This window comes from Octopus bimaculoides, chromosome 24 (assembly GCF_046866305.1).
Source record: "Octopus bimaculoides isolate indiv1 chromosome 24, ASM4686630v1, whole genome shotgun sequence".
Taxonomy (NCBI): Eukaryota; Metazoa; Mollusca; class Cephalopoda; order Octopoda; family Octopodidae; genus Octopus; species Octopus bimaculoides.
Window position 1 is genome coordinate 13,766,904 of NC_142951.1, and position 24,618 is coordinate 13,791,521.

Below are 24,618 nucleotides of genomic sequence, written 5' to 3' on the forward strand. Positions count from 1 at the left end.
TCTGGGTCGAATGCACTAACGTTTCGACCAGGGAACCTTGGGTAGCCTTATATAACAAGACCTGTGGTTTGTATTATACCATGATCTTTACTCTCTCAGTTGATCGAGTGTTATACTACTTGTTGCCGACTTACCACATTATATATATATATATATATATATATATATATATATATATATATATATATATATATATATATATATTCTTCTTTTATCTTTTACTTGTTTCAGTCATTAGATTGCGGTCATACTCAGGCACCGCCTTGAATTTTTAATCGAATAAATTGACCTCAGTACTTATTTTTTAAGCCTGATATTTATTCTATCGATCATTTTGCCGAACCGCAATGTTATTTGGATGCAAACACATGAACACCGGTCGTCAAGCTGTGGGGGGGACAAAAACAGACAGAAAGGCACACATACAAACACACACACACACACACACACACACACACACACACACACACACACACACACACACACACACACACACACACACATATGACGCTGATTGGTGAATATGCTATAATGATGGAATATGAATGAATGTTAAAATTTGGAGTATACACATCGTCATCAATTCAAAATCCACTCAACACACCACTCAACACACCACTCAACACACCACTCAACACACCACTCAACACACCACTCAACACACCACTCAACACACCATGCACACAAAATATCTTTTTCTACTCGAGGCACAAAGCCCGAAATTTTGTGGGGGGTGGGCCAGTCGATTAGATCGACCCCAGTACTTAATTTATCACCACCACCACCACCCCCCGTCCCTAAAGGATGAAAGGCAAAGTCGACCTCGGCGGAATTTGAACTCAGAACGTAAATAACGTTTCTTGTTTCTTTATTGCCCACAAGGGGCTAAACATAGAGGGGACAAACAAGGACAGACAAAGGGATTAAGTCGATTACATCGACCCCAGTGCGTAACTGGTACTTAATTTATCGACCCCGAAAGGATGAAAGGCAAAGTCGACCTCGGCGAAATTTGAACTCAGAACGTAACGGCAGACGAAATACCTTAAAGCATTTCGCCCGGCGTGCTAACGCTTCTGCCAGCTCGCCGTCTTATTCACACAAAATATTGGCAACAAACAACCACCATGCATTCTGCACAGTTCTTCATTCATATGGATTAAACTTAGGAAGGAAAAAAATACACAAACCTCTTTCGTCAAATGGATTGTTATCTCCATGATCACGTGTCTCGAAACTCAGTTTTATGTCGGCTGAAATGTCGTCTTTTACCTTGGTAAAGCTAAGAGCCGATACTTTTGACCAGTGTTCAAATGCTCTCTCCAGAATTTTTCTGAAACATTTTAATTCGATTCATCCATAAAAACAGATCCAATGCAGTTAATACAGGGTGGCTTATAGTAATTAGACGTAACGCGTATTAACGAAATTAGTATTACTTAATCCATACGAATAGTGTTTAAGATTAATTTACCCTCTAAGCGTTTCTAGTAATCAACTCCAGCCACTGAACATTCTCGCAGATTTATATTGTGATTCTGTCATAAGTATCTTTGTAAGTACGATGAAGTCTATACAGCATTAGGGAATCCTAACAATGCCAAAACAAGGGACATTCAGTAGCAGTACTCTAAAGTAAAGATTATTTGCCAACATCATGTGGCAGTCCCTGCTGGGGCGAATGTTACTGTTATTTAGCCACAGGAAACATTTTTATTTTCATTGAGAGATTTAGAAATAATATTTCTTGTTATTAGATCAGTGATTGTGTGTAATTTCGAAAATTTATCCTGTGCCGAGGAACAGAAATAACCCAGAAACCGCATCCAGAGATATTGCTTTGTGCTGAGTGGGGATGCTAAACTCTCCTGTTCGAAAATATAAGGACACGGATAGTGTGTCGTATAGCCAGCTGGAGACGATGTTTCTTGGGGCTAAAGAACAGTAACATTCGTCCCAACCGAGAGTGGCACATTGTGTCGGCAAATGATCTTTACTTTAAAGTACTGTTACTGAAGGTCTGTCGTTCAGAGATTTAGAAATAAGGATATATCTATTTGTGTATATGTATATATATATATATATATATATATATATATATATATATATATATATATATATATATATATAGAGAGAGAGAGAGAGAGAGAGAGAGAGAGAGAGAGAGAGAGAGAGAGAGATGTGTTATGTGACAGAATGAAAAACAATAGCACGCGATGTCCGCGTGTTTATGTTGTGTATTAGCATGGATTATAATGCACCACAAGTCAAATCGATATCAATTAATAAACGGTTTGAGCTGTTCAAGATGGTCCCAAGATCAGATTAAGAACTTCTTTTATTCCCGGCGACGTCCGTGTATTACGATATTTCTTACCAGGAGTACAAGGAATTACTGAATCACACATTCAAGCTTTCTATCAACCTTTATTACCCACAGAACCAACTAAAACTAGACACCAATATACCAGCATTGTCTAAGCTTAACTCGGTTACCTATGCAACCCAGTTATTTCAACGTGAATAATCCCCACATACTATGAATTCACAAACACTTTCTACTTTACAAAAGTGAAGGACAAACCAGAATAACGAGACTAAGATATAAGAAATTCCCTATCGAGTATCACATAAGTGATTACCCATCATCAGCTGCCAAAGAGATATCGCTATAGTTTCAACACCTAAGCACTGTCATGCAACCTGGCGGTGTCCGCAGCGTTAAAAATTTAAATGCTTTCTGAGAATCCTCCAGCTTATAACTACAGGTAACAACATAGGAGTAAACAAACAGTGATAAGTTATAGCTATAAATTAGTATTTATATGAAAGAAGTAATTCCAAAACGAGACATTCAGACAATACTAGAAGCATAAACAACTAGATGCTTTGTTTCTCAATCAACATCACATCATGATCATGATAGCCCACCTAATAACGATTAGTGGAACAGTAGTACATCACATAAACAAAGTCCTCAGACTACGTACAAGGAAAAGGACAAGCTTAGATCAATATCCAGGAAACAAATTAAATAATACAAAATATATTAACCAAATAAGCTGCTGATCAAGCAGCAGTAATGATGACATGATTTCTGTTGTTGATAACTTTTTTGGCCAAAAGGATAAAAGCTTTTTCACCTGTGGCATCCGAGCACTGCGACACCAATGGATGAATTGCGTTGACCATAAGAGGGACTATGTTGAAAACTAAAGCTCGTTTGATCACATTCAATGAGAGTGTGTTGGTTAGTCTATGAACTTTTTAGCCGAGCACATTTATATATACTGAGAGGGTAGATAACTGCCCCAAGAGCGAAGCAAAGCCAGATCACTGGACTTTACAGTTTCATCCTAATGGGAATTATCAACAGTGTGCCACCATTGCTTTTATATATATTACCAATCCCCCAACGCCTGCCAATTCCCAACGCTTACCGATTCCCAACGCTTGTTATGCGCATGTATACTCATGCATGCGCGCGCGAGAGTACGCATGTGCACGCACATGAGTGTGTGCGCGTACACAGATGTGCATGCATGCGTGTATATATATATATATATATATATATATATATGCATACATATGTGTTTGTGTACGTATAAATGAATACGCATGTTTGTGTATGTGTGTGTGCATGCGCGTACATGTGTATGCATGTGTGTGTGCGCGTGTATGTGTGCGTGTGCGCGCACGCATGTTCGTTCATATATGTGGGGGCGAGCGCATGCGCGCTCATGTACAGATACACACGCTCGCTTCAATACAGACATGCTCGCAAAACTATATGAGCGCATCTACACACCCACATATATAATTATGTACTTGCACATACCATCCCTTCTTACTTCCCCTTGTCCGCTAAGCGGTCGATTTCCTGTTCGCCATGTTGTATTTTCCAACTAATTGTTACCGATATACCAACATCAAACCACGACACCGCGTGAGCTTCCTCGACCAATCACAGCTGAACCCTAATACTAACCCTAACCCTAACCCTAGCCTTACGGTAATAACAATTAACTTCTGTCAATCAAATTCAAAATGGCTGAAGACTAGCATCAGACTTGAAACTCAAGAGTACCAACGAATCCGAATCAAGCTGTTTTTATCCATGTATTTATCCATGTATTTATCCATGATTTTATATATGTATATATGTATATATATATATATATATATATATATATATATATATATATATATATATGTATATATATACATACATACATACATACATACATACATACATAAATACATATATACATAATAGACCTGACATAGTGACATAGTAATTTAGGATAGAGAGGAGAAATTGTGTATAGTTGTGGAAATCAGCTGAACAACGCATGTTAACATAAATCTAAACATCAGCGAAAAAGAAAATTCTTAAGCCGAACTATTGAGGAATCTACAGCTACTCTATTCAGATTACAAGTTCAGGTTTATACCTGTAATTATTGGAGCACTGGGATATGTAACACACTGCCTAAATAGAAATCTTGAGAAATCAGGCTTTTCAAAACTAGAAAAGAGAACGCTGATTCGAATACAAATCCAAGCCGTCACTAGAATTGTAAAAATCTGTAAAACTTTCCAGGAGTTTATCACTTAAGTATATATGCGTATGTCTAGATATGCAACTATATGCATGAGAATACATACACAAAACAAAACAAACAAATCTGCACACACACATACATATATATATATATACAAAAATAACCCTGTTGATGTTGTTGAAATTCCAATGAAGGGGCCTTAGATCTAGATTAGAAACCTACTGGCAAGAAATCTTGAAATAAAACTGAATATTGACATACATACATACATACACACACAGAGACTTATATTAATATATGTTTCGTGTTCAATTATAACCCTTTCAACTAAAGGTACAAGGCCTGGAATTTTGGGCTGGGAACAAATCAATTACATCGACACCAGTGTTTCACTGGTACTTAATTTATGGACCTCGAAAGTATGAAGGGCAAAGTCGACCTCGGCGGAATTTGAACTCAGAACGTAGCTACGGACGAAATGCTGCTAAGCATTTTGTCCGGCGCGCTCACGATTCTGCCAACTGACCGCCTTATGTTTAGTTCCAATAAAATAAAATTTAAAAAGAAAACACTTTAATATTACGGAGATGTACTTGCATAGCAAGTGACCTGATCTGAGATCGTGTGCTGGAACGAAAACAATTGCAGCGTGGAAGGTGTTTATAAGCCATTTAAAATAACACACAAAAACCGTTAGATTCACTTCAACATTTAAATTAAATTTGTCAAAATATTTTCGTCGCTTTGAGACCGCTGTCAGTGAACAGGGCGCGGTCTCAAAGCGACGAAAATATTTTGACAAATTAAATTTAAATGTTGAAGTGAATCTAACGGTTTTTGTGTGTTATTTTAAATAACTTGTAAACACCTTCCACTTTAATATTAGTCTGGAGGATTACTCGACAATTTTGTATAGTATACTTACAACTGCTCTTTTGTTGTTAACTTCGATGTTTTGCTGTAGGTTTTCACTGCCCATGTTAAACTTTTGTTCTTCCAAGAAGCAACTAAATCACAAAAAAAAAATTGTTAATGCTTCACTTAAAAAACCATGTATACATACACACAAACACTTACACACATTCACACACACATATGCACAGACACACTTATATATGCACATATATATGTATGGATATATATATATATATATATATATATATATATATATATATATATATATATATATATATATATTTCAAAATGTAACTACATCACATGTGAATCGTGGGCGATTTTCTTCCTCCGTCTTCCTTTTCTATTGGACTTTCCTGTTTCTGAAGAAGAGCTTTGCTCGAAACGTTAAGCTACCTTCACTGAAACTCTGCTAATACTTTCCATGTATCACGTCCTCACGTTGTTGTTTTTTATGCTTGCTCTTCGTTTTTTTTTTTGTGGGGGAGGGGGATTTACTATTTTATATATATATGTGTGTGTGTGTGTGGATATATATATATATATAACTGTTGTCACTTGCTGCAGTCCTTCTCTGGATTCTTCCAGATGTGCAATGTCATCAGTAAAGTCAAGGTCACCCAACTGTTGTTATTGTTGGTTTTGTTGTTGCTGCTGTTGTTGTTTTTGCTGCTGTTGTTACCATTGAATACCCAGATTTTTTCCGTCTATTGCCTTTTTCATGATGAAATCAACTGCCAGCAGGAAGAGGAATGGTGACATAATGCAGCCATGTCTCACCCCTGTTTTGATAGCAAAATACTCTGTATTTCCCTCTTGCATTTTTATGCAGCAACTGCTGTTCTTGTAGATGTTCTGAATGATTGCTAAGAATTTCTGCGGAACGCCATACAGTGAGGCAATTTTCCACAGCGATTCTCTGTGTACAGAATCGAATGCCTTCTTGAAATCAATAAAGTTGATTTGAAGTGGCCTTTGAAATTCCACACACTGTTCAATGATGTTTCTGATGGTGAAAATCTGTTCACAGCATGATCTTCCTTTTCTAAAGCCAGCTTGTTGCTCTCGTAGTCTTACATCAGCAGCATCTCTCAGCCTTTCCAGCAGCACAATACTCAGCACTTTCCCAGGTACTGAAAGCAGCGTTACACCTCTCCAATTATTACAGTCTGCCAAATTCCCCTTTAATATATATATATATATATATATATATATATATATATATATATATATATATATATATATATATATATATATATATATATATATATATATATATTTATATATATAGTTTTAGGGAAAATAACCAAGTTTCAAGAACTCATCGATGAAGATCCACTATCACATATAGAAAAATTAATAATTAAAAGCACAATAAATGAGTATAATATAAAACAAAGTAAATAAAGTGGATCTTCATCGATGAGTTCTTGAAACTTGGTTATTTTCCCTAAAACTATATATATTATATATATTTTAATCTATAAAGCTCAATTTAATTTTAATTTTTTATAAATTGATTTTAATTGAGTTTTTACTTGTAATTTTGGATTTTGTCCCTAATATTATTATATATATATATATATATGATTATCATTAAAAAAAAATAATAATAATATCAGTGCCCAGCATGCAATTAAAAGCCGTAGAGGTAAAACTTAATATATATTAAAGAGTTAAATAGGCGGTTGAGAGTCTTTTGACTTCTATTTCTTACATATTGGTACTTTTTCCAAGTATCCCACGTTATGATTATATATTCGACGAGCTTCTTTCAGTTTCCGTCTACAAAACTCACAAAGTTATGGTCGGCCCGAGGCTATAGAAGAAAACACTAGCTCAGGGTGCCATGCAGTAGAACTGAACTTGGAATCGTGTGGCTGGGAAGCAAGCTTCTTACCACTCAACCACGCCTGCACACACACAAAAAACATTAAAATATTATTAAGATAGTATAGTTTTCATGAAGCATTTTCTGATATATACATAAATGTTTAGCTATTTTTTCAGCCAAAACAGTACAAGTTCGAAACACATTACAGAGTAGAGAAGTCGGCAATCAACATCTTCTCCGTAGATTCTTGACAAGGTCCTAACCCTAGAATACTGAAATACTAGGTAAGAGTACTAACCATCAACCTGTATTTTTGCGTATTTAAACATTTAGAATATTATTAATTATCGAGCTAATGCTGTCCTTTTCTCACCACTTTGTTATTTCTAATGTGATTATTTTTATGCTCATTACATTGAACAAGTTGACATTTATATACGAGGTTCTTCTCTCTCAGTTTCGTCAATCTCGTAAATAACTACAATGTAAAACAACACATAGGAAGTTAATTCAAATAATTATCGCTCACCTGTTGTAAATGCAGCCATTTTGTCGTTTAAATAGTCCAAATTTCCACAGCGCGACGTGGTCATTAGAATTGTGGTGGGCTTGTCCATAACTCCGGTTACTTGAAGCCCATTGAATTTTTGAAATTTTCTGATGAAAAATATAATATAAAAAATCATAAGAATGAAATTTAAAAATAGGACAAAAGTATGATACACGGGGGTGGGGAATGTCATACAAACAAATCGGTGAGGAAGCATATATTTTTATATGTTATCATTTCCCTTTTATTTGTTTCAGTCACTGACTATGACCATGTTACGGTACCATCTTCAAGGAATTAATTGAACAAATCAGCCCCAGGGTATAGCATTTCAAAAGCAAACATCTGGTACTTATTCTATCGGTCTCTTTTACCAGTGGGTTTGTAAACAGAGCAACACCAGTTGTCAAGCAGTGAGGTGGGGCTGTGAACCCAAACACACATACAGATATACATAATGCATGAACGCATACATGCACACATACACACATACATACATATATACATGTATATGTATAAAGATATATATATGTATGTATGTATGTATGTATGTATGTATGTATGTATGTATGTATGTATGTATATATATATATATATATATATATATATATATATATATATATATATATATATATAACGTGAGAGAGTTAGGGGTTGGGGGGTACAACCCACTAAGGGATAGTATCTATCCAGTATACTGCTGGGAGGGTACCCAATTATTGCTACACTAGTGCTATACTAGGTGCAATCAATGGGAGCGGGTAAAAGTGGAGGTTTTACTCAAAATTTGTGTAACAATTAGAAAATGGAGGATAATATGCTGAACCCAACTACTTGCAGACGGTGTATCCCGTTGAATTCATTAATTTAATTCATAGCAAAAATGACAAAAGAAAGGAAGAAAAGAAAAAGAAAGAAAGAACCAAAGCACAGGTGTCCATGGCAGACTATGTTATTTTGCCAACATGGTTTACATATAGAAGTACAAAGTACATAAGGAATTAGAGGGTGAACAGAAGTTATATATATATATATATATATATATATATATATATATATATATATATATATATATATATATATATAAGAGAAATATAAGGAGCAAAAATACTGGAGATTTTTCTTCATTTTTCATTTTTCTTGATTTATATATATATATATATATATATATATATATATCAAAAATCAAAATAAGCAACAAGGATATTCAAGGTTATCCTTGTTGAATATCCTTGTTCCTTATTTTGATTTTTGATCACCTTATTTTTGGGAATTGTTCGGATAATACCATACTAAATTCTGGTGCCTAAACTTAAGTACCATATTCACTTTTAATCTAAATTTTATATATATATATAGGTAAGTAGAGTGAGCGGTTAGAATAACCGTCTAAGAGCTAAGAATATCCGTAATTGCTACCGGTGTAAATTAACTATGTTAACCCTGGACATGGGTATACAAGCATACTATGCACTAAGAATACAGGTAATAACAGAATAAGCGAGAGTTTATCAGAAATCAAATTTGATTCCTGATAAACTTTCGTTTATATATATTATTTTGCTTTTATTGTTTTACTTGTTTCAGTCAGTTGCTTGCGGTCATGTTGGAGCACCGCAACAAAGTCGACTCTTGGACTTATTCTTTGTAAACCTAGTACTTATTCCATCGGTTTTTTTTTTGCCGAACCGCTAAGCCACGGTGACATAAACACACCAGCATCGGTATTGTCAATCGATGGCGCGGTGGCAGACACACACACACACACACAAATATATACATATGTATATATATATATATATATATATATATATATATATATATATATATATATATATATATATATATATATATATACATACGTGGTCTGATCAATAAGTATCAAAACAGTTGCCATAGTAACGAAGCTCAAGCAGGCAGAACAAAGCTGTTTGGCACAGATTGACCTTCAACTTTGAGTCTGAACCCAGACATAACGTTGCCATCACTATGATGCTGGTACATGCTTTGGGGACACGGCAAGCCACCGGTTGTTCTGTATGTTCACCATTTATCCAGGCAGAAATTTTTCTCGTCTGTGAAAAACCAAAGAATGTTTGGTTGGAGGGGATGCTTGAGTTTGTTCAAAAATTTCGTAACACGGTCTTCCCTCTTGTCCTTGATGGCTTGGGATAAAAATTGGTTTTTTCTCATCTTGTATGAAGAATACCGAACGCCTTCATGCACTACCTGCCTGATAAGAGACTCCCATGTCCCTGGCGATTCACCTGATTGATTTGGAAGGATCATTGTCAATCATGGCCCGGATCTCACCAAGAAATTCAACCCCCAATCTGACACATCTACACTCCTTTGTCTGGCCGAACTTACCCTCTCACTTAATTGCTTCTCGTTCGCAGATGATTTTTACCAGCAGTTTTCGGAAGTGGCCATGGGAACGAGAATGGGCCCCAACTATGCGAACCTGTTCGTTGGCTACATCGAGGCCCAAATATTCTCAAGTTTCACTGGTCCAACTCCTATATTGATGACTATATCGGTGCGAACTCACTCTCCCTCGAACTTCCTCTCTTTTGTCAAATCTTTCCATCCTGCCCTCCACTTCTCCAGCACTATTTCCGATACCTCAGTCGCCTTTCTCGGCATTTCGGTCAGCATTCATCACTCCACTCTTACCACCTTCATCCACTACAAACACACAGACTCACATTCATACCTCAACTTCTCCTCCTTCCACCCTAAACAGACCAAGCTCTCCATCCCCTATTCCCAATTCCTCTGTCTATGCGGGCTCTGCAGTGACGACCATGACTTTGAGACTCAGTCTCAACTCATGGCTCGCTACTTCATCCTACATAGATATCCCCTCACCACTATTCACACTGCCCTTTCCAGAGCACGTTCCGTGGACCGTGCATCTGCTCTCTCCCACCGCTCTCGCCTCCCGTTTCCCTTCACCTACCACCCACCACCTACCTCTCCAACGCACCATTCTCCGAACCTTCCGATGATTCCAGTCCGACCCCTCCACTTCGCACATTTTCCCTAACCTACCCCTCCTCTCCTTCAAACGAGCCCACAACCTACGAGATCTCTTGGTACACAGCTTTTTCCCTAACCCAACCTCCCAACCCGGCTTCCCCTGCTCCTGCCCACGCTGCCGCACTTTCCCTTACCTCTCCAACACCACCCTCCTCACAAGCACCTATCATCGACCCTATCATATCACTGACTCCTTCACCTGCACTTCTAACAACGTCATCTACTGCATCTCCTGCTCTCTCTGTCCTTCTCTATACATCGGTCAAACGGGACACCGCTTGGCTGACCGGAATACCTCCAAGACATCAGACCCAGCAACGACAACCCGGTCTCCTGCCATTTCCACTCTACTTGTCACTCCTTACAACGCCTGTCTGTGTTCGGTTTGTCCTTTCACAGGGGCCATCCGGACTCCCGTCTTCGCTGTGAGCAGGGATTAGTCTTCTCTCCTCGCTCCTTTGTGCCACATGGGCTCAACTCTCCTCCCCTCTTCATCTAACCCTCCTCCTCTCTCCTCTCTTCCTTTCACACCTCCTTCCTTCCCCCACCCCTCCTCCCTTGCTTTGACACTTGCTCCCTCTCTTCACTCCTACCCACCTACTCCCTTCCACCCTCTCCCGTCATCGTCACCCCTCCCTCGTTACCCCACCCCTACACATTCCAACCTCACCATTCCTATACATACTATCCCACCCTCACCCCATCCTTTAGACCCTACCCTTGCTTCCCTATTCTTCCTTCCTCCACACACAAACACCACCAAGCCACCACACTACACCACCACCACACCACACACCACCATACCACACCACATCACACCACCCCGCACACACTAGCACTGACCACTTCCAAGCACCCACACCATCATCCACACACCTACAGATGCACACATGCACACGTTAGGGTCACCAGCTCCCTTCCACACGCACATACACGCTCTCACATACACACGCACGCCACACCTTCGTTTTGATATCACCACTACTTTATTATCTCCCCTTCTTCCTAGCTCTCCTGTGTGACTCTTCTGTCCAGCATTCGCCATGATAGTTCGCTAGCCACTAAAACTTTTGTGTTTTCTCTTCCTGTTTATTTCTGTGTTCCTTTCTGTCGAAGAGCGTAGGCTCGAAACGTAAAAGACTTTGTCACTTCCCGAGCGTTAAACTAATACATCTGTTTGTTGTTTACACACCCGTCTTCGTCTTTTGTTTTTTGTAAATTCCCACCATATAGATAGATAGATAGATAGATAGATAGATAGATAGATAGATAGATAGATAGATAGATAGATGTGTATATATATACATATAAGTATATATATATATGTATGTATATGTATATATATATACATATATATATGTGTGTGTATATACTATTTATTTATACTATTTATCTATACTATTTATCATGTATTAAAGCGCTACCAATTGTTTCGTATTTTGAGAAAACTCAAACATATTCTTCAGGCGCAAACCACATATCATAAAGAACTAAAGACATTGAATAATAGAAGAAACGCGAAAAAACAGAGAAGGCAGCATATAGAAAACGCAGACAGTAAACAACGGAAAACGAAAAACCGAAAACGAAATGCAGAAACTAAAAGTAAATATAAAAGGTAAACATGTATAAAAGAGCTATCCTCCTTACAGCTTAAATGATAAGGCTGGAAAGATATCAAATCAGTCAGGAATATGCGGAATTTTCCAATTCTTCAGAATGTATTTATATATTAGCATGCAACCACTGAAAATTTAAGGTCTAAAGAGGTTAGCACTTTTTTCATTTCTACCTTTTACTTTTTTTCTGACATTTTAGTTTCTGTTTTCGTTTTCAGTTTTGCGTTTTTTATTTTTTTTTTTTTTGCGTTTTCTATATGCCGCCTTCTCAGTTTTTTCGCGTTTCTTTTTTATTCAATTTCTTTAGTTCGTTATGATATGTGGTTTGCGCCTGAAGATTATGTTTGAGTTTTCTCAACATATGAAACTATAAGTAGCGCTTTAATACATTAAATAAATAATATTTATCTCTCATCAAATGGATTACTTTTTTGTTGAATTTTCTATCACAGATCAGTACATATATATATATATATATGTGTGTGTGTGTGTGTGTGTGTGTGTGTGTGTGTGTGTGTGTGTGTGTGTATGTATGTATAAATACGATGCACGTAGGAGTGTTCTCGCATAAGATAAATAAGGAATTAATCAATCTATGCTGGACCTAATTTCTCGCAAAAGTCCAGAGTCAATGCAAGGAGATAAGAATTAAGATATTCTTCTAAGTTATGTCCCGTGATCTATGTATATATATATATGGGAATCCCGTTCTGTCTCGTTTATTATCGTGTATTCTCGTTCTTTATCATGAAGAACAAATCAACAGTACAAAGAAATCAAATGCCAATCCCTTTAAAACAGCAACCCCCTTTAACACTAGAAAAATCACCGTATCACTACATCTACACATTCAAAGCAGCTTACCAGCAGTCCTTCAGCATCAACACACTTCTGTTTAACTCAGTGGCTACTGCTAACTTCAGGCCACGACAGAGAGGATGCTCTTGAAGCCGAGAATTTGAACTTATGGAGACAATATTTACATATCGCTTGAGAAAACACAATTAGATCTCTTAATGCAGGGAAACGGTTGCATAATCAAGTACCTGCATGTCTAGAGAACTACTTTACGTAGAAATAATTGTAGTGATTGAAAATAAATATCCAACCGAACACCTAGTTGACTCCATATATTTTCAATTATATATATATATATATATATATATATATATATATATATATATATATATATATATATATACATACATACATAATGCATGCATACATACATACGTACATACATACACTCACATTTACATACAGCTAGAGAGTGAGATAGACAGACAGTCAGACAGACAGAAAGATAGATAGATAGATAGATAGATAGATAGATAGATAGATAGATAGATAGATAGATAGATAGATAGATAGATAGATATACTCATTTACTGAATTCCTTCTGTAATGTTTTCTGGACTTAATTCTGCACTTCGATCAGAGTTGTTGGCAATTTTGATATAACCATACCGAACAAGTATAGCCTGAAAGAGAGAAAAAAATAACGAAGATACATAATACTTTATTATTATTATTATTATTATTATTATTATTATTAAGTGAGAGAGCAGTGCATGCATTCAAAGTGACACTGGGGTAAAATATACGAAGCCCAGTATATCCATCATGACAACCCGTCTGATAAGGGTACACCAGGCACATGCATCACAACCATATGTACGTGACATGGTGGTCTCATATCAAGATAAACAGAGCATGACCTTGCAGGTGGGGCCCAGTTAGAATTTTTTTCAGGTGGAGTAGCCCATCCCGCTCAAAAGGTCCCTGGATAAGGTTTGTTTAAGGATGTTGAGCAAAACACCTATGTTTCCAAAGGGGAATTATTCAAACCCCAAAGAATTCCTCTCAACACATGTCTATGATGCTCCCCAACTACTTCTGCTCATGATCAGAGATGCACATATCATCAACCACCAAGAGACATGCTCAACTGGTTAAGGTCAAACAACTGACAAGCAAATCTGTGGTATTAAGCAGAATATTTGCTATAGCCCATCTTTTTATACCAAGACAGAACAATGTACATGATAACACTTCCAATCAATTAAGATCAGAAGCCATGAGAGCCACTGCCTGGTACTGCATCAGGGCATTATTATTATTATTATTATTATTATTATTATTATTATTATTATTATTATTATTATTATTATTATTATTATGTGAGTCACGAATATCGCTATCTGTTGGAGATATATTGTAGTAGTAGAATTAGTATTTTAACTGCTATTTCTAAATTTTCGGTATGTTTTGCCGATCCCTTAATTATGTTTATAATTATAAAACATTTACCGATAATGGTTTTTTGCATACCGAACTACTTGGCAAAATTGTTAATTATTAATTTATTAATACATTGACATTTCCCTGCCCTATATCTATAATGATGTGTGTGTGTGTGTGTGTGTGTGTGTGTGTGTGTGTGTGTGTGTGTGTGTGTGTGTGTGTGAGTCTGTGTCTGTCTCCAAACATCGCTGGACAACCGATGTTCGAGTGTTTACGTCCCCGTAACCTAGTGGTTCAGCCAAAGCGACCGATAGAATAAGTACTAGGCTTACAAAGAATAAGTCCTGGGGTCGATTTGCTCGACTAAAGGCGGTGCTCCAGCATAGCCGCAGTCAAATGACTGAAACAAATAAAAAGGGTACATATATATATATATGTATATATATATATATAAGAGTGCATAAGGATTTATACAGAGAGATGACCCCTGACAGGACGCCTTACATGCTAGAAAGGGCAGTCAAGCCCAAACCACGAAAAAAAGTAATTCCAAAGAGAATGAAAGCAAAAATTATTTATATATGTGTGTGGTGAGTTCATGTAGGCACAGAGTAGATTCGAACCTGAATCTGCCAATTTCCTTTAACATTTCAACAGCACTTTTCTCACGGTAAAACAATAGCATTTTTTTTTCTGTGAGTGATCGCAATTATATTTACCATATGGCTTTGCCAAGCCGATTCTTGTCTTTGCCACTTGACCATCCTAGGCCATGAAAAGCTAGAATTGAGATAACAGTGGACCCCCAACGAAATCTATTGTTCTAAACAATATGTCTCTCCTTCTAACTAGTTTGAATAATTATAAATACTAAACACTGCAGGAAGAAGTTAGTTGGCCAAAGGAGATGACACAGAGGCGACCACAGACAGAATCCAGTTAGTGAGATAATTCAACTGAGAGAAGGCTTACAGCTAGAATATCAAATATGACAGTGTCTTGTCCCAACACCGCTGCTGTTTAAATGTCAGGCAACATGAAGGTATCATTTTATCGGCTTCCTACACTTACATTTACTCTATCATCCTTTAATCCCAAGTTAAGCAGCTAGTAGTTGGCCAGCATAAACAGGAACAACATACAAGAGAAGATAACTTTTTCTATTCTTTTTATCTGATACACATATGGCTGTCGAGACATGGCGTATTATAAAAGTAACGGTAAATAAATTTGGAGATAACATAAACTTCGACCGCTGTTCTTCTTTCAACTTCTTTCACAACTGCAAAATCAACATCATCGATATAACAACTCGAAACGAATAACTGCCTCTACCGTTACGGTGGTAACAACCAACAATAACAGTTACCTTTATAACAATTAGTAACTGCCGACTCCAACGCATATCCTAAAATATATCGTTACAAATTGTAACCGCCGACTCCTAACCTATACCATTACATTTACATATATATATATATATATATATATATATGTATATATATATATATATATATATATATATATATATATATATATATATATATAGTGTCTAGTAAATAAACACACGAACATATACTAAATACACAGATGAACGGGAAACACAGAAGGTCACCAACTCCTCTTCAGTTATCGGCCAAAGGGTCAAAGCGCAATTTCAGCCATTATCGATAATAGTGCTTCCACTCTGGAGGCACCGGTACGAAACTTACAGGGAATGGGACCTAAACATAACAAAACGATACGGGGCACGAGTCGAGATCGCTAGTAAGCGGACGAGGGACAAAACAACAAACAGAATAAGACCACACGAAGACAACAATTAAAATGATAATAATACATATGCAACAAAAAAGCCTTAGGGCTGCAAGACAAGACGAAAATGGGTAGCGCGAAGGAGAAATGAAAAACTATCCAAAAGGACTACAGATGGGTAGAGTGAAGAGCTCAGAAAATCGTGAGCAGTTCAGTTGAAGGATACGCGAAAATAATGACACCACCTCAGACCGTCGCGGATCACGTGATAGTGGGAGGAGGGTAACAGAGAAAGACAGACAGCAAGGGAGAGAGAGAGAGAGAAAGAGAGAAAGGAAATAAGAGAAGCAAAGTAAAGAGGCAAACGGTTACAAAAATATTCCAAGAATATTTCTACAAATGGCTAAAAAATTAATGAGTGCGTGCGTTAAATAAATAATATTTTCAGGATTAAATAAAAAGACAACAAACGGAAAATATGACATACCTGTCTCTCTCTCTCTCTCTCTCTCTCTCTATATATATATATATATATATATATATATATATATATATATATATATATATATGTATATGTATATGTATATATATGTATACATACAAATGTACATGCATATACGTTATGCTTATATATATATAAGACAAACTATTACATAACAAACAATCACTTGTCTACGCAGTAAGACACTATATCTTATGTTATTAGGTTATTTTATTTCTTTTAGGCTTTTTGTATTTTCACCTCTATAGTATATAATTATATTATAATACAATAATATAAAACACCAAAAGAATGTACCTTTAACTATTGTCGTTATTTTGATTCTATACACATTTAGTCTTTAATTATGGATTTCCCTTTTATTTTTGATTTAATTTATACTTTATTTCTATTTTAATTTTTAATTTCTATTTTATTCACTTATCAGTTTCCTAATATCAATTTATACACTGCTTATCCATAGCATTAGAATTGGTGCATAATACTTTGCAATATATTGCAATTATGCTCATATACCTATCTTTGCAATTTCTTTTATTTAACACCCTAGGATGATGTATCGTTCTATTCTTACTTTTATTATAAATCCAATAAATATTCTACCTTCCTCACCTTTCTAAAGTTTATATCATGTTCTTTATATATAAATTTTATCAGTTAACGGTGTGGAGCCGTATACTCAGCTAGCAGGAATATGAACCCCTAATGAGATTCGACTTTAAATGACTTTAATTATGGTAATTAATTTCTGAAGGTCTGGAATCAAAACAACTGTCAGAAATGATGTCTAATTTTTTAATTAATAAATAATTATTAATTATCTCTGTATTTTGTTATCTTCTTAAAATATATATAAACCGCGGTTTATCTAGTTACCTTACAGTTGAATATTGATTATAATATTGAACACTTATTAAATAGGTAACTAACCAGTATTTTCATTGGATTTTATTATCTCTTATTGAGGTTTGTAACCTTTATTTGAACTTATACATATATATATATATATTAATAGTAATGGTACGACAACAAAAGAATGAAAGGAGACCTCGATATTATGTAAATAGAAGAATTTATCTGTAATATGATATGCGACAATTATTTATTCGGTTGCCATAATAAGACACCGAGTTTCGGATGTCGGGGCGGAAACCTGCTCCGGCATTTCGTCAATTATCGAGGCAATCAAAAAATGGATTTTTCCATTGCCTCGATAATTGACGAGATGCCGAATAATTGTCACATATTATATTACAGATATATATATATATATATATATATATATATATATATATATATATATACATACATACATACATACATACATACATACATACATACATACATATGCATACATACACGCGCATCACATATATATACAGCTGTAACTAAAAGTGGAAAGACTGTCTCTGATGCTTCAACAGAGATATTCCAAGTTGACACACTCTTTGTGCTTCTGTTTTTTTCAGCCCTAAATCCAATGCCAGATCTTTTGCGAAAACTTAACGCTTTCGACTTAAGAGACTGATGGCATAAGTACCAGACTTCAAAAGAGGAAACAAAGCAAAAAAAAATCTACTAGGATCGATTTGTTCGACTAAACACTTCAAGGCGATGACACAGCCTGAATGCAATCCAATAATTGAAAACAGGTAAAGAGAAGGAAAAAGAAGAAGCATAAATATATACATAAACTTATGGAAATGTTTCTTACCTGATGATTTACATCCCCTTGACATGGAAACATGTATAGGGAGAAACTGATAAATATCAGACAGAGAACGTCCATTTTCCTCACGTTCATCCTTCGTGTATCTCGGCTTCACAGTAAATGAGAATTTATATATGGATGTATATAACAAGTTGCCTCTAAGTATTTGTATATATATGCGTGTATGCGTGTGTGGGCGACTGTGTGCGGTGTGTGTAGCTAGAAATGGAAATGTGTGTGTGTGTGTGTGTGTGTGTGTGTGTGTGTGTAGCTAGAAATGGAAATGTGTGTGTGTGTGTGTGTGCACGTGAATGTGTGTGTATCTATAAAAGGGAATAATTGTTCAGTTATACATATGAGTACATAAATATGTAAACGCCTGTAAATATTTGTATATGTATGCGTGTATGTGTGTATGTATGCGTCTGCGCGCGGTGTGTATAATTATAAATGGAAATATGTATATGTGTGTGTGTGTGTACGTGGATGTTTGTGTGTCTATAAAAGGGAATAGTTGTTCAGTTGTACATATGACTACATACGTATATAAATATGTGTGTGTGTGCGTGTGTGTGTGCGTGTCTGTGTGTGTATGTATATGTGCGTACACGCATGTTTATGTATGCATACACACACACATATGTATATATGTATGTATGTATGTTTGTATGTATTTATGTGTTTATGAAGGAGTGGAGAAAAGGAAAAGTTGTAATTGTCCCTATGTGTGTGTGTGTGTGTGTGTGTGTGTGTGTGTATGTGTGTGTGTGTGTGTGTGTGTGTGTGTATACATACATACAGATAGACAGTCAACAGACAATAGGCGTGTTTGTGTGCGTCTGTTGTCATGAGACTATGTATGTACGTCACTAAACAGATGATTCTCAAAATCCCAGTTATTTTGCATGTATGTATATTATCATGTATAGATGTGTATGTATTTAGATGTTGCAGTGTTTCTGAAAAAAGGGTCCACATTTTGTCTGGATCCCTTTGATTACTATTTTTATAGAATGGTCCCCTAAAGCCATTTGAAGTTTTAATAAAATTTCTTTATATTTTCATAATCAAATATTTTTAGAAATTGGATAATATATAAAAATTAGCATGGTTGTATGGTAAGAAGCTTGCTTCTCAACCACATGGGTCTGGGTTCGTTTCCATTGCATGGAAAGTGTCTTCTACTAAGGTCGTGGTCAACTGACTGAAACGAGTAAAAGAATACATATTCTTTGAGTATTGCAGAAGTAATACCGATTTATTGCAGATAAATCTTAACAAACTCTTATGTGGACCCCTATGGCCATATTGACCACTAAGGGTCATCTAGAACTCGGTTGAGAACCACTGGTCTGTGTAAATTTTCATTGAGGTGTATGCATTGTTTATCTTTTACTTGTCTCGGTCATTGGAGTGCGCCCATGCTGGGGCACCAACTTGAAGAATATATATTAGTCGAACAAATCGGCCCTAGTAACATATTTTCTTTTAAGTCTGGTACATATTTAATCAGTTTTCTTTTGGTGAACCGCTATATCACAGGAACACAAACAAACCAGCTGTTACTGTTAATCGAATGTAGAGGACAAACACAGCACCAACGCAAAGACACACACAGAGATGCAGACCACACACGCACATACACATGCATATATATATATATATATATATATATATATATATATATATATATATATATATATATATATATATATATATATTCGTTACAAGATCATAAATCTAAAATACAGAGCTGTTGTTTATTTTTGTATGTGTAACGTAATAGTTTAGAAAAAGACCATTGGTTTCATATCTAACGTGAAGTAGACATCTCTTCAGTTTCTCTAAACGATAACCGTTCTCTGCAAAGAATGCTTTTTTTAAGCACAAGAACGCCGGTGATAGTTCAAGAAATATTTCTCTTAAAAATTATGGCCGGGCGTGTTGTCTTCCTTCGCTTCATAGCTGAGTTTTCCTATCAAGCGAACGAAGACAACTCGCCGGGCCATAATTTTTTAAGAGGAATATTTCTTGAACTATCACAGGCGTTCTTGTGTTTAAAAAAACAATGCAATCAGTATATGAAAATGTGATTTCTTGCGGTTCAAAGGGTTTTTAACTCCTATTTCTAATAAGATAGATGCTACTGGCAGCCTTCAGTCACAATTAATGACAACTGAATTTTTCCTTTTTGGTTTTATATTGCGTATAGCTACTTTCGTTTATATATATATATATAAATATATATATATAAGTCAGTAAATAGTGGGGTTTTTTTGAATTAACACTATATGAAACCTCACGCCATAAATTTGGACACCTTTTCCACATCTTTTTAATGGATAACTGGAAAAGATATTTGGATGATTGTTTCATCATATGGAATGAACCCTATGAAAAACTTCTAGAATTCAAATCCATTCTTAATAACATACATCCCAACATTCAATTCACTATGGAATTCAGCAAACATCATCTCCTTTTTCTTGATCTCTTAATTATAAAAACACCTAATAACCAAATCACAACCGACATCTGCCACAAACCTACAGACTCACAACAATACCTCCTTTCTAGCTCATGCCACCCAAAACACACCAAGATAAATATCCCCTTTAATTTAGCTAAAAGAATTTGCACCATTGTCTCTGACCCAACCACTCGAGAAATACGCTTACAAGATCTCAAAAAAACACTATTACAACGCCAATATCCCTCCACACTCATAGATCTTGGAATGAAACGTGCCAAGGAACTTGACAAAAACACACTAAAAACCAACCAACATAATAACACACCCAACCCCAAAATACTTCCATACATCTCCACCCATAACCCCAATAACATCGAAGCATTCACCACAATTAAACAAAACCTCCCCTTACTCACCACAGACCCGAAAATGAACAATATCATTAATACACACAAAGTCCTTAAATGCAAAAGGCAACACAAATCTTTGAAAACATTATTAACCAATTCTAAACTACATACACCTCTTCCACCCCCATCAGTTAAAAAATGTGCACGCCCTAATTGTGGCACCTGCCCCTACCTACTTGAAGGCTCTGAATTTACCTTCAAACGAGGAACAAAGTTTAAAATTAAAACCAATTTCTCTTGTTCCTCGGGTAACCTCATTTATGTTCTTACTTGCGCAGGTTGCCAAAACTTCTATATCGGACAGACGAGCCTCCCATTACGTAGAAGAGTAGCTGTCCATAAGGAACAAATAAACCTCCCTCAATACCGCCAAATTCCACTCAGTGGCCACATAGACTCTTGCACCAGAAACAAAAACCCTAAATTCATTATATTCCCTTTCTATCAATGTAAAGACAGAATCTCCACACAAGAAAGAATCAACAAGGAGAATCTTTTCATAGAGAAATTCCAACCATTTCTTAACACACACACCCCTCAGTGACCTTATTCCTCTATGAACAGACACAAACTTCCTGTTTGGAAAAAAAGAGTTCATAACTCCAACTAAAAACACTTGTCTCCCCTTACACACACTTCCTGTTTTGACACCACATTTCCTGCTTAACACAAACTTTTAACCCTTTTTTTTAAACCTAACAAAACTCTCAACCCTCATGCATCCTTATTTTTCCTACCAATTTATAAATGAACTACTATTGAACTACAAAAGCTCAAAGACAATATAATGTATGGGTATATTTATTTTTTTATATATTATTGTTTTATATATTATTTTCTTCATTTTGTACTTCTTTGTAAAAAAACATTTTCATTCTCCTTCTTCTTGATAATTTGCTTCTTCGCAATGAAAACCGGTTAGAAAAAATCTTTATTAAATTATGCTTCCAGTTCAGCATTCTGGCTTTTTTTCATTTTCCTATATATATATATATATGTGTGTGTGTGTGTGTGTGTGTGTGTGTGTGTGTATATGTATGTATGTATGTATGTATGCATGCATGAATGCATGTATATATATATATATATATATATATATATATATATATATATATGGGAGAATGTACGAAAAAACAACAACAGACGAGGACAGGTGGTGTAAACAACAAAAGGATGTATTAGTATGACGCTCGGGAATTCGGAAAGTCTTTAACGTTTCGAGCTACGCTCTTCAACAGAAAGAATACGGAGACAAGGAGAAAAAACACGGAGAAAAAAAATTGAATAGTGTTCAGTCAACGGTCAATCATAGTAATGGCTGACCGGAAGTTAGAAATTATACACAGGAGAGCTAAGAAAAGGGGGAGATAACAAAGGGGGGAGAGAGAGAACGGTGATCGAAGAACGAGGGGCTGTATGTGTGGGAGATAGAATGCTGGTGATCTTGACGTATGTATGTGTGAAAATGGGGAAGGGAGAAAGGAGTTGGTCAGTTGTAGTGTGTGCGTGGTGTGATGTGATGTGAGGGTACATACATACATATATAATAAACCCTTGTATAGGAGTTAACCTTATTTTATAACTGAAGAATTATTATGTTCAACATAATAATGAGGATCTCACTGTGTAATTAAAAATAAAAATTACAGAAAAGACAACCAAATGTTTATTTATTCATGATAATAAACTCATATATAGGAAATAACCTTATATAATAATTGAAAAATTATTATAATTAATAACATATACAATTATTAATGGCTACGCTAGATAACTAAGGAATAAAAACAACGGATAAGATAATTAAATACTTATTTATTAAAATATTATACTCTTTTATAGGAACTAGAATTATTCTATGATAATTGAGAAATTACTATAATTAATAATATGCAAAGAGATGACAGAACTAAATAGACACATCGGTTTATACTTATTTAAACTTGGAAATGTTTATATTTTTTACTAATTGACATTTATTTTACTAATTGACATATTCAGGTTCTACATGTGACTGTTTAATCATGCCATGTACAAAAGAGGCCTTGGAACTGTCTAAATTTCAATGAGGCCCTATTGTGTGTCGTCAGTCTGAAGGTGAACCTAGTCAGAATAAAATCGCAGAAAACCTTGGGATCTCACTTTCTATAGTTAATAGAGTGATTGTGCAATTCCCCAGGGAGGGCAATAAGTCCACATCACCTCGCCCAGGTCGACCAGAGACCCCTTCACTTTGTTAAATAGAGTGTAGAGGATATATCTGTGTGTGTGTGTGTGTGTGTGTGTGTGTGTGTGTGTGTGTGTGTGTGTGTGTGTGTGTGTGTGTGTGTGTGTGTGCTTGTATGTGAGTGTGTGTGTATCTTTGTTTCTGTATTTGTCCCCACCACCACCGCTTGACAACCATTGTTGTGTTGTATACTTCCCTGTAACTTAGGGGTTCGGCATAGGATACTGGTAGACTAAATACCAGGTTTTTAAAAAAATAAGTACCGCTGTCGATTCTTTCGAATAAAATCTTCAAGGTGATGCCCCAGTATGGCTGCTATCTAAACACTGAAATAAGCAAAAATTAAAAAGTATAAGTTATAAATGAAAGAAGATGGTAGAATGCAAAGGTAATCGACAAAATTCTTAAAGAGGATGCCCCGGTTTAGTCACAGTACAATAACTGGAACCAGTAAAAGAAATAAGAAAATGCAAGAATGTACGGAGGGTGCTGGAAAGAAAATACAGGAGGATCAGTTAATTATGATTTTACTCAATATATTTCCCTCTCAGATTCACACATTTATAGCAGCAATCCTTCAGTTTTTGTAAGCCCTGTAAAAGAGCTCGGAAGTTTGGGCCTCCAACCAAGCCTTCTGGGATACCCTTAAAGCCAGGAATGTTTCAGCACCCTCTCGTACATGTGTATTCGTGCTGCAGGTATTTCGAGTGTTCTCCAATATCAATCGGTTTGTGTAAGGTTGTTACAAACATAACACGCAAATACTGCACA

General features: G+C 35.9%; 1 protein-coding gene across 2 annotated transcripts in view; it reads right to left on the minus strand.

The window, feature by feature from the left end:
* The window catches only part of LOC106876111 (stromelysin-1), a 122,254-nt gene that overhangs the window by 10,983 nt on the left and 86,653 nt on the right, over positions 1–24,618 (minus strand). The window contains exons 1-5 of one of the 2 annotated variants that reach the window (XM_089341045.1): positions 18,741–19,941; positions 13,915–14,006; positions 7,844–7,971; positions 5,491–5,572; positions 1,191–1,333 (exon numbers count right to left, since the gene is read on the minus strand). In XM_089341045.1, coding sequence (XP_089197171.1) covers positions 1,191–1,333; positions 5,491–5,572; positions 7,844–7,971; positions 13,915–14,006; positions 18,741–18,830 — 535 coding nt within the window. In that variant the 5' untranslated portion in view covers positions 18,831–19,941. Of the gene's footprint in view, positions 1–1,190; positions 1,334–5,490; positions 5,573–7,843; positions 7,972–13,914; positions 14,007–18,740; positions 19,942–24,618 lie in introns of those variants that run through there. The other variant, XM_089341044.1, reaches the window with a different exon arrangement.